The sequence below is a fragment of the Leiobunum rupestre genome, chromosome 4, assembly GCF_980474605.1.
Source record: "Leiobunum rupestre chromosome 4, qqLeiRupe1.1.hap1, whole genome shotgun sequence".
Taxonomy (NCBI): domain Eukaryota; kingdom Metazoa; phylum Arthropoda; class Arachnida; order Opiliones; family Sclerosomatidae; genus Leiobunum; species Leiobunum rupestre.
Window position 1 is genome coordinate 63,430,127 of NC_143387.1, and position 11,854 is coordinate 63,441,980.

The following is an 11,854-nucleotide window of genomic DNA, read 5'->3' on the forward strand; positions in this document are numbered from 1 at the left end:
CAACTTTAAGTGATTGAATGTTTTATCCATGTTGTGTATTAAAATAAATACAATAAACTTTCCCATATCAATATATCACACCTTTAAATTTCCACCATATAATAGGCACTTCTTTGATAATTTCAATACAATGGCAAAAGCAAATAAAAGTATTTTGTAGCTGTAGGATAAATTTTTCTTACTCAAAATCTCTGTAGAATTAAAGCAAGCGTCAGCTCGATGTCAAGTCACTCTTTTCTCAATAGATGTCGCTATTGTCGACATCTAAACAAGATAGTTAAGCTACATTTCGACCCAAAAGGCGACACTAATAGGTTGATTGAATGTTTGTAACTTGGTCAATAACATAAGTTCCAGTAATTTTAAACAATAGTTCACATGGGATACATAATTAAGGTTAAAGCCCAATAAATAGAGTATAAGTCGTCTAAATATAATATTCTACAACGGCTCTCTGAAGACGTTATCATTTGGCTATAATGAATTTTAGCTTTCTTTGCCATTAATAGATGGCACCACGCTCTCCACGAAAGTCGCTTTTCTTCGGAAGAATCGGATAGATTCATGGCCATCTCTAATAACAGGGGCCTTTTCATAATACAGGTGGCAATGATAGAGCCGACAGTTGCTTTAATCATAGACCAAGTAACGGTATTCTCTATGCTTTAATGCAAGCAAATGTAAATTCAGAATTTGAAGTGACTAGATTTTTTCATAGAATTAATAAAAATAGCTAGATTTTTATACTATATGTAATTAAAATTGAAAGTAGGTTTGAAATTGCATAAAAATAAAACTCTCCCATCAAATAATTCTATATAATAAAACCTCTTAATTTGCTATCACAAACTTTCCAGGTACATGTTATTTGTACGCATTTTTTTGGCCCAAAATTACTTAAGATATCTAAAATAAGAAAAGTAGTATGAGTATATAATTTACTAGAAAAACTGTTTCGCTACTTACTTAGCTGCCCAATCAGTTTTGCCAGGAATATGATAACTTAAATTAGAAACTCGACCATAAATGTTATCTACTCCTGCATTTTTAGCGGAATTTTTATCCATCAATGAAGGCATAAAATTGGAATTATAATTTCCTGGAATTCAAGTATTAGATTAGAGAACTACTTGGAGAATTTTATTTACGTATAATTTTTTTCACCTTTTCCAACAATCCCATACATTCCAGTATCAATAGCTGTATCTTGATTAGCAACTATAACATTCCTTGTGTTTTGCCCAGCAACATATCGGGCTTTCATTAGATAATGCTCTTTGGCAGACATTCTGGTTTTATTTCCTGAGTCTCTAAATTCATCCGTTAGCTGAGACAGACTCTTTTCGGTATCTTCGTTAACAGACTGATTATCAGATTCTAACAGTTCCTCCCAGGATGGCTGTTTGCTCATTCTCCTTTTGTTGAGGCTGTAGTTTCCTTTGTTTAATATCTCGTCAATATCACTTTCCCTGGCAGCATTCTTCGTTCTCCAGATCGCGCTTCCTTGAAAATGGTGGCCCTTAAATTGCGACCCAGATCTCAGAGAGTTTCCCTGTAAACTGGCTCTCTGCCCGGCTTGAAAATAAGGGTGCCTCAAGGCGGAAATAGCAGTTGGTCTCTGACCAGGGTTCCACCTGAGCATGTCCTTCAAAATGGCCAAGCCTTCTTTCCCGGTATTTGTGACAATGCTGGATAGTGGCATCTCCGAAAATTGAGGAAACCTGAAGTTCATGTTATTGGCTAATTGGTAACCTTCTGACCAATCTTTCTGTTGAAAAAAAAACCAAAATCCTTTTAAAAATCAGTGGTTTAACCGAACTATGAATAGGTCTACTTACTTTATCAGGAGTTCCTAAAACTGAACATATCCTGAAAATTTGGTCAATCTCCGAACGCCCTGGAAATAAAGGCTGAAGAGTGTATAACTCTGACATAATACAGCCCACAGCCCATATGTCAATCGGAGAGCTGTAGTTTGTGGACCTTAAAAGTACTTCAGGTGCTCTATACCTATCAAATATAAAGATCTAGTTTATATAGATTCTACACCGATTATACAGGATGTCCCCTAAAACACGAAAAAATTATAGATAACTGAAAAACTTTTTTTTTAAATTTCAAATTTCTATGGAACATTCCTCATGCAGGGGGACACTTACTAGTGTAAAATTGAATGAACTCGAACCACGTCTTCAAGGTAATTCCAAATCTATCTCAAAAACCGTTGGGTTTACAGATTTGGTTCCAATTAATTATTCTTTCTTGTTGTTATGACCACCAATCTTACAGAAATCAGGTTCAATTCATTAACCTTCAATTTCTTGTCGTCTGATTCGTCAAATCAAAGTTAATTGAACTAATAATATGGCAAGCAACAACTTTCTAATTGGAGCCAAATCCGTAAACCCAACGGCTCTGGTGCTAGTTTTTGAATGACCTTGAAGACATGGTTCCAGGTCATTCAATTTTAGACTAGTTAATGTCCCCCTGCAAGAGGAATGTTCCACATTAATTTGAAATTAAAAAAAAAAACGTTTTGCAGTTATTTATCATTTAAAATTTTTTTAGTGGACACCCTGTATACAATAATAATTACCATCGAGTTGAAACGTAATCAGTATACGGAGGTCTGGAACGAATTTCCCTTGCTAAACCAAAGTCTGCAATCTTTATCAGGTCTGGCCCCATACAGAGCAAATTTTCCGGTTTAATGTCTCGGTGGAAAAAGCCATGTTTATGCATAAAAGCTAAACCTTGAAATATTTGGTAGAGAATGTTACGAATTATGGGTTCGGAAAATGGACGATCCCTAAAATGAAATAAATAAGTAAATAATATTGAAACTAATTTTCCTAATTTACGCAGAATTTACCTATCTTTAATAAGTTGATAGAGATTTTCTTTCATGTATTCAAATACAAAATATAATGTATTATCTTCTCTGATTACTTCTTTTAATTTGACTAAATTAGCGTGGCTTAATTTTTGAAGTGACTTTGAGAAAAATAAAAAAAAACGTCAAATTATAAATCCATTTGACGATATAGGCCATAAGAAAAGGAAAATAGGTCAATTTGACTAAATCAATTGACCTTGGTATTTATTATTCCTTTGATCTTCGAAAGAAAGAAAATTAGATCAATGTCAAAAAAGGGGGGTATTTTCATTTCAGCTAGGACCCCTAGTAACGGTTGCTATTATTAACGAGCATCCAGGTGTTTCCGTTGGTCAAAAGTTATGTGAAAAAATCAATGTGGCTGGTAATAGTGTGGTTGCTAGGGCAACCACAAACGAATACCAACAACATTTTTAATGGTATATAAATAGATCAAGCTTGTGTTTTAAAAAGAGAACATGGAAAATAAAGAATGTGAAGAAATTTGCTACATTTTTATAATAACTAACAATGTACAGGAAACATTTTCTATCAGAAAATACATGAATTTCAAAATGATTTGAAATTAACATTTATATTACCTTCACTTCTCTCAGATTCATACATTCATCCCATGAATAATACTTCTTCTTCATTCTAAAAAAGGATTAGATTTAATTAATTAATTAAATAGTGCTGGTATATGAATAAAATTCTATGTAATTCAGTATATTATGGACGGGGACTAACTGTGATTTTAAGAAAATGTTCTTCCTAAAAATGCTTGACAACATAAAATATTAACTAGAATATATTAACAGATTAATGACCAGACATGAAAATGTTTTAAATCTATACTATCCGTTTAAAAGAGAACATTTTGGCAGAGTTATCTCATTTTTCCGGAATAATTGAAGTAGCTCTTTCAAAAGATTATAAATATTTTTGGAAATTTATACGTTTTACTATTAATTTGTTTCACAATGTGCTTTTCTTTAGTCTAGGGGAACTGAAAAGTTTATTTAACTCTACATGCTACATACTTTTTAATAGCTACTTTCTCCCCACTTCTGGTGCATTGTGCTAGTAGTACACTTCCGTAAGTACCATCTCCCAAAGTTTTAGCAACACGAAAATGGTGCATTGTGGTTTTTAATTAGTGCAATTTTGAGAATCTATTATAAATTTGTGAATTAAGACAGTGCATTTAGCCACAAAAACAGCTCAAATATACCTTTTAATGGCCACTTTTTCTCCAGTATCCAATCTTTGACCCAATACCACACTACCGTAAGTACCATCGCCCAATTGACTTAACGTTACGTATCTATTCATACCAGTTGGCTGGGTTCTATCTGCCGGTAAGGCTTGAGCAGATAATGGCAAGACAGCCAACATAACCACTTGGTATTTAAATCACAATGTGACAACGTTGAACATTTATTTCTAATATAGAGTGCGATGTCAGATTTCTACATAGAGAAGTTGCTTATCAATTTGAAAAAAAAAAGAGGAGAAAAATTCATTTTGAAATCATCATGCTTTAACTTAAAACTCTAAAATTAAATATTCCACTTTGACATTTAAAAGATATAACACTGACTAGTACCTCTATTCGTTGTTGACACGGAGCGATCATATGCTCAATGCTCTAGAAGCATCTTACACCTAAGCCTAGGCCCACGATTTTATTAAATTTCTAAAAAAAAATTTTAAACCTAAATTTTAGCAGGATATGTTTTAAGTTACTAAATAATGGCAATTGCAATTAATTAATTAAAATATTATATCAAAAGGATTACTCAAAATCCATAATGTTATAACGTAACTTCACGTATCGTCATTAGACTCTCGACCGAAAGCTTGACGCAAACTACGATGGGAAAATGGAGAAGGCTTTTAACCACCCCTACCTGCTGAAAGGGGGTAAAATAAAGGGGAAGTAAATTTCAATACAGATAGCTTAAGTTATTTGCAATAGAAAGACAAAACTGGGTTTTTTTTCTTTTATTGGACATTGAAGATCAGCAACAAGTTTTCAAACTAACACAGAATTAGAAAACATGTAAAATAACATTTCTCAAAGAAAACTGGTAGGTGTTCTTCAACATCAGACAGGAACATTTATTTAATCCAGCTGCAAATATTAAACATCTATTAGGGCACACTTAAGATATACACAGGGTGACCACCAAAAAACTAAAATCAAATCTGATATGATTTATTGCAAAATCGAAGAAACTAAGATAATTTTTTTTAAAAAACAAGAAAAGATAGGTAAAAAGTACTAAGGAAATGAAAATTCATGGTTTTTAATGGGAATTTGGTTTAATAAATGGTTGAGCAAGTTAATATTTCTAATTTGCTTTCTAATTTTGTAGATTTTAATATCAAAACACATAATTGCAACAGTCAAAGCCCAAAAAATTCAAATTATAGGAAAATAGCGTAATAATTGGAACACATTGAAAATATAGGAGTTGTAGCCACCCTGGATACAGATGCCTGAAGTTATAGAATTTAGCGTACCTTTTTGAATCCGATATCAGCGGCGTATTGTCTGAAACACCTACGACAAATGTTCAATCCATACTTCCTGATTAAACCATGGTGATTTGCGCAGACACGGCTGAGAAAAATAAAAATTATTTAAACAACTTAATGAATGTAAAGTAACAAATTTGATATTTCAACTATCAATAATTAAAAAGAACACCAACATAGGTATATAAAATAGGTACATAAGTTATAGCACGTTACATTGTGCACAATGTTAAAAAGAAGGGCCTTGGCTTAGTCAAGCACACGATCAAGGCTTAAGAATTTAAAGCCTAAAATACATATTTAACGCAATAAATTGAAAATAATTAATTACCAATATCTTGAACCTGGCCCGAACTTTCTAGGGTGAGAAAACCAAATGTTTTGATGGCCCATCTTCGACTTTAAACTTAATTAACTTTCAGCAATTGGCAGACACGTGCGCAATTCTGCACGATAGAAAATAAATGGCCGAAACACAGTGCTTCCAATCGGTATTGGTAATTTCCTTGTATATTAAAAATTCCACATTGTTACCAGAGAGGGTAAAGTCACTTCGCTACTTTACCCTCTCTGTTGTTACATAAGAAATTAAAATGAATTATTATGAATAATTTTGAAAAACCTATTTTCTTCAAATTGTTTTATTTTCCTCAGATTTAAAATTTATTTGTATATCGCACGCATTTTAGCAGCTTTGGTGCGATCATCAAGAAGAAGAACTGAAAATTACCCTCTTTTTAGGAAGCTGAACTGAACCTAGTGTTGTGTTTACTACATAGAAATCGGATAACAAACTAGAAAGGTTTAAAGGTTTAAAGGTTTTTATAGCCGTAGTTGAACTACACTCTTTTTGAACAGAGCGGCTCCTTGCGGAGCTCAGCGAGAATTAAAACAACAAAATAAAAAACACATGTAAATAAACTTTGAAAAAAATCACAAATATAGCACTGTACTGGAGTAGGGAGGTTACTGACTAGCATTGCAACTCAAGTTTGTCCTTCGCCAAGCTAGTTTTAGTCTGTTCCAGGAGCACAGTATATGGGAGACTACACCATGGTCCCAAGGGTCCTCCTTTAAACCGAGTAGAGATTCCAGGGGTTTTCCTTTATTTGCGACCCTCCAGATGCGAATATCCTCATCTACCTCTGTCTGGGGACATTCTATCAACACAGGCCATATATTTTCCTTGTCTGCCCCACATAGCTTGCATACCGGACTATATGGGCCGAGTTCGGCCTGCCTTTCTCCAGTCAGCAGCGACCCTGTCCTAGCTTGGAAAAGGAGCCCACTGCTATAGCTGTTATTATAGCAGTTCTCTACACGGGGTTTGCTTTTAGACATATACGTTTTTAGACTGGATTTGGCTTTGACCTGGCCCCTCCATAATACCTCCGCTGCATCTTTCATTTCAATCTCAGTACACCTTAACCACTCCCTGTAGTTTGAGCATGTGCCCCTACTAGTTCCAACACTATATATCCTATCTAATTGAGCCACCCTTTTAGTCCAATCGGTGGCGTGACCATTATTTCTGATAAAGTCATATACCTGTTTGACTAGACGGTTTCGGTCCAAGAACTTTAGACGTCCCAGGTATTTGACTTTACTTCTACACTCCCGGAAGGCCATGAAAGACCAGCCCATTTCTCCTTGTATAGCCGCATTGGCGGCGAAAGGGCCAACATTTAACAGCATTTTACCCACATCTTTCTGAGCCCTCTCTAGACACGCATTCTTATTCCCTGCAAGGCAAAGTACCTCATTAGCATACGTGAGGGCTGGTACAGCTACAGTCTTCCACAGCGTCCGACCCACCGAGTATCTATTGTAGGAAAACGAGGCCATATTGCTGATTGCCCAACGTAGCCTACTACTCTTGCCCTTAACTATTATCCACATTTCACTGAGAAAGTGCTCCCCTTTAGATGTTATTACAATACCTAAATAAGTGTACTTATCAACAACAGACACCGCTTCCCCGCAAAGTTTAAAATCATACTCCTCATTAGTTGGGAAAGAGCCATTGAGAATCATCGCGTTGGATTTTTCCATACTAAAACTCATACCTTTGGAAATTGCAAACTGCGAGCATGCATCTAATATGCTTTGTAGATCTTTGGAAGAATTTGCTAAGAGGATAATGTCATCTGCGTACAGCAGACACGAGAGATTTAGGTTATACATTGGTAGTTGGGTTCCTGGTAAACTGGCACCTAGGTGAAGCTTTTCAACATTACGTGGTAAGTCATCAATAAATATCACAAAAAGTATAGGGGGCAGCCTTGGGGAAGGCCAATTCTACTGGGAACGGAGTCAGAATAAAAATCTTTTAAACTATATACATAATTACAAGAAGAGTATAGATTTGAGATCAGAAGAATAAATTCTTTTGGAAGGCCCTTATTTAATAGCGATTGCCACAACAGTTCTCGGTTAACGCTATCATATGCCTTTTTCAAATCTAGAAACGCTAGGAATAGTGGTTTGTTATAATTTCGTGATAGTTCAATCCAACTAGTTAAAATAAACAAATTGTCCGCGATGCGCCGATCATTCCTAAAACCCGCTTGTGCTTCACTTAATGCGCCATTAGTTTCAAGATAGCTTGTCATACGATTCTTCAATAGAATTGCATAATTCTTATAAAGAACTGATGTTATAGCGATTGGTCTATAGGCACTTAGGTCAGTTTCATCTTTACCCTTGCCCTTGAAAATTAAGGTAACTCGGGTTTCATACCAGTCGTTCGGAATACATTTACCCCTACGGATATCGTTGAATAGTGAACACAGGTTTGCCCTTGCAAGAGGGCCTAGAGCTAGTAGACACTCGCCATATGCACCATCCAGGCCAGCAGCTTTTCCATTATGTATTCTCTTAAGTGCAATCTCCAGCTCTATAACAGTAAAGTCTGCTAAGAGCGAATCCTTGTCAACTATATTTTGGTATTCAGCAGTTGTAAGGCCGGAACTTCTTTGGGAGGCACCGATGTGACGGATGTGAGAAGATCCTCTTCCAAGTCTTCTATAAATTCTCCGATCCGTTGAGCTATCTGCTTTTGCGTGAACAGAAGAGATCCATCTCTAGCTTTAACGCCTTTGAATATGGTGGTAATAGCTTTCCCTTCTTGTCGTAACCTTTTGACATATCTCCAGAACTTTTTCCCTTTTTCTTTACCAACTGATTGTATGTCTAGTTCTATTTTTTTATTTACAACTTTTATCTTTTTATCTACAATGGCCTTAGCTGTCATCTTAGTTTTTTGGTAGGTAATCCATTTTTCTTTTATTACTTAAGGTTTTTGTTTAGAGCGCAACGCCTCTCGGTGTGCTTTGTTTGCTATCGTACGTTGGGTTACAGCGTGAGAGACCTCCTTGTCCCACCACCTCTTTGGGCTATAACCATTTATTTTGGTTTTGGACGCTTTCTTTTTGGTTAGTGTTTTGGTAATTGTCTCTCGCGAGGCATTGGTAAAATCCTCGTAGGAACTTAGATCAGAGCTAGCCTTGTTTTCCATAATATCCCTCAATAATTTTAATCCATCAGGATCGTCAAAATTCCAGAAGACCTTAGGCTGTGTCGTTGAGTCAGATGTTGATTGTACCGCATTTAGTGGCTGTTGGGCCGTAGTTGGAGGTGAGAGCTCAAGAAATAGAGCATTGTGGTCACTATCTACACTGGAAGTACCTTGCTCATCAATAATCATACTAGTAACACATCGAAAGGCTCCCTCACTAAATAGTGCATAGTCGATTGTTGTCTGCGACTGATGATCCCGCCGTGTGTGAACGCCTTGGCAGACTGGTGATAGGTTTCCAATAACCAGGGAGTTCTCATCCACGAAGTTCTTTAGCAATGTGACTATTGAAATCTCCCAGTATACATATCTCATTCCCTTTACCCAGTTCGATTAGGAGATCAGTCTGGAGACAGTCATATATAGCTTCATTCTGTTCAATAGAGGACGGTTTGCACCCAGTAGCGCAATAGACAATAGCGAAGCTCATATTAGGTATACTTTCAAGTTCGAACCATAAATGCTCTTTACATTTCCTAACTCTAGAGACTATTTCATTTCCAGGTAACAGAACGCCGATTCCACCTAGTTTTTTCTCGCACTTCACCCGATTCAGTCCAACCCATTGAGTGCCGCTTGGGACCATGGGTTCAGCGCCATCACGTAGGTGTGTTTCTGCTAATCCAAAGAAAGTTAAATGTTTTGAAGCCATAACTGCACCAAGCTCTTGCCACTTCTGGGGCCTCGTACCTCCTTGGATATTTAGAAAACCGACACGAAGGACTGGCAATGTTTTACTTTTCATGCTATTACGTTTTCCTCTTTTTGTCTTCTTACGTTTGACTACATTCTGTTGAAATCTGTCATCCAACTTAATATTATCGCAGTCCATTGTACCACTGTCGGTTAACGTGAGGGGGGAAGGTTGGGAAGTGACAACATTAACTCCCGAGTTATTACACGGGATATCCCCTTTCTTTTTCTCAATATCTCGATTTAGTCTAGATCCTTGGTCATTGCATGCTGTACCTGATTTCGCTCCACCACGGAGGTGAGTTTTGGTGATGTCCCCAAAGGTTAAGTGTTTTCCGTCCTCCGCTTGCCAAATCTAGTGCAATTTCTGTTCCTGAGAACCACTGGACATGTTTCCAGGTCCGAATTGAGAACGCTTAATGGCTGACAAGGCACCGATTAGATTCTTGGCTAAAACGACAGTAACGCCATCTGCGCTGCCCATAGAAATCTCATAGGTAACTAGAATGCTGCCGTGTAACTGGCAAATGGACCAAACGCCGTGGCAGACGATAGCCAGATCTCAGCCAATCAGAGCTCAAAGAGTGGTTCTGCCAAGAATTTAATGTCACCGGAGAGAATGACGTCACCTATCTCCCGCTATAGTAGCGAAATTAAGGAGGATTATTATCCTCCTTGGCGGATTCTTCAACTTTAATTAAACATAAGTTACTTTAAAGATTTAAAAAAACCGCGTTATACCCTATTCAGACGAGGCTAATAAAACTGGGTTCAGTAAACCAAAGTATAGCTAAATAAGCTCTGGTTTAAAAAACGGGTTCTAAACCCGGGTTTATAAGCCTCGTCTGTAAAGAGTATTAGCGTCGAGCTAAAGTCTGCCATTTAATTTTAGGCGAAATAGAGTGTTAGTTCACCAGTTTGGCACCGATGGCGTAACTTTCGTTGCAAGCCAAACGAAAAGCATGGGCCAAAGGCAGGGTTTTTTAAAAGTTCTAATCGGACCCCACGACCAATTTTCAAAAATCGTTCTAGTTTGTTATCCGATTTCTATGGTTTACTTATCCTAGACTGAACTAGCTATTAGGTGCCGCCACCGATATGAAGTCAGAATTCCCTTTCCTCCTATTTTATGGATTATGATAAAATATAGGAGGCAGTGGTAGTATAGATTATCTTTGGTTCTGTTTATAGCTATTGCACGCTAGAGCCATCTAGCGAAATATAATTTATTTGTACAGTCAAATAATATAGTTATTATTATTATTATTATTGAGAATAAATATTTACCGTTAATACCTATTTTTTGTGTTAAAAATAAATAAATTTGAATAAAATAGCTTAATAGTTAATGAAACCCACTGGATTCCGCCAGTGACCGACAAACAAGGGAAATTAGGAGCTTGGAGAAAACTACATGTAGGAGTAGCAAAAACACATCCTCAATTTAATTTTTGCTTTTCCTAGGAGGAAGAGAGGGTTTGGTTTTTTCGAAGAGCTTCTATTTATATGCAATAGAGGACGCTGCCGGCAAACGTTGAAGTAATGTATGATCGAATAGCCGGTCACTATACTTTAGGGTGTCCTAATAATCATTATTAATTTTTAATCGAAAATTTAAAGACATTTTAAAGACTAGGAACCCTTGCTTTGCGGTTTAAATTCTGAAATGTTATTTACAGCACTTATTCCCCCGCTTGATTTAGCAAACAAATAATTTCGCTCTCCCTGCATAAGATCTGGGTGATCCCCGAAGTGAAATATAATATTTGGGCATTCCTTTAAGCATTTGGTGAGCCCTAACTGGTTAACCACTATACTTCACCATGGACGTATCCACCGTCCATACTGAAATTGCACCAACTTTTCATTGGTTTTAGCCGCAAGAAGAAGTTGGCAACACTATTTTTGTGAGAAAGTAATAAACAACTAACACAAATTATTTATATTTAGCACATAAGGGCTTATCTAGTTAACTCAAGGGTCACTAAAGTCAATTAAAGTGTTTGTGTGTTTCTAGCCTATTCAAGGATGTCGGGTCTTTCTGGTAAATTCAAACGTATCTGTGTATCTAGTCTATTCAAAGGCTTTTAGACAACACTCTATTCAAAGGCCTTTAGACAACACTCTATTCAAGAGTCTCTGTGTGGCCCTTAACGGGTCAGAGT

At 36.5% G+C, this 11,854-nt stretch overlaps 2 protein-coding genes across 6 annotated transcripts; both read right to left on the reverse strand.

Moving 5' to 3' along the window:
* Positions 1-26: 26 nt before the first annotated feature.
* On the reverse strand, positions 27-4,773 carry LOC149948724 (serine/threonine-protein kinase ICK). Of its 5 annotated transcripts, XM_090173840.1 has the most exons (10): positions 4,678-4,762; positions 4,485-4,574; positions 4,110-4,347; positions 3,478-3,532; positions 2,873-2,994; positions 2,597-2,809; positions 1,839-2,010; positions 1,165-1,768; positions 967-1,099; positions 27-906 (listed from the first exon to the last, which is right to left on the reverse strand). In XM_090173840.1, the coding sequence occupies exons 3-10, from the start codon at positions 4,271-4,273 to the stop codon at positions 894-896; spliced, it is 1,476 nt and encodes a 491-aa protein (XP_090029966.1). In that variant the 5' UTR covers positions 4,274-4,347; positions 4,485-4,574; positions 4,678-4,762; the 3' UTR covers positions 27-893. The 5 variants fall into 5 exon arrangements, with proteins under 5 accessions (XP_090029966.1, XP_090029964.1, XP_090029965.1 ...); XM_090173838.1 differs by having other exon boundaries at positions 4,485-4,773; XM_090173839.1 differs by having other exon boundaries at positions 4,110-4,363; positions 4,485-4,773.
* A 94-nt stretch (positions 4,774-4,867) lies between these two features.
* RpS29 (ribosomal protein S29) lies at positions 4,868-5,912 on the reverse strand. The gene is made up of 3 exons (XM_090172459.1): positions 5,751-5,912; positions 5,405-5,504; positions 4,868-5,012 (listed from the first exon to the last, which is right to left on the reverse strand). The coding sequence occupies exons 1-3, from the start codon at positions 5,810-5,812 to the stop codon at positions 5,004-5,006; spliced, it is 171 nt and encodes a 56-aa protein (XP_090028585.1). The 5' UTR covers positions 5,813-5,912; the 3' UTR covers positions 4,868-5,003.
* Between the last annotated feature and the right edge of the window lie 5,942 nt (positions 5,913-11,854).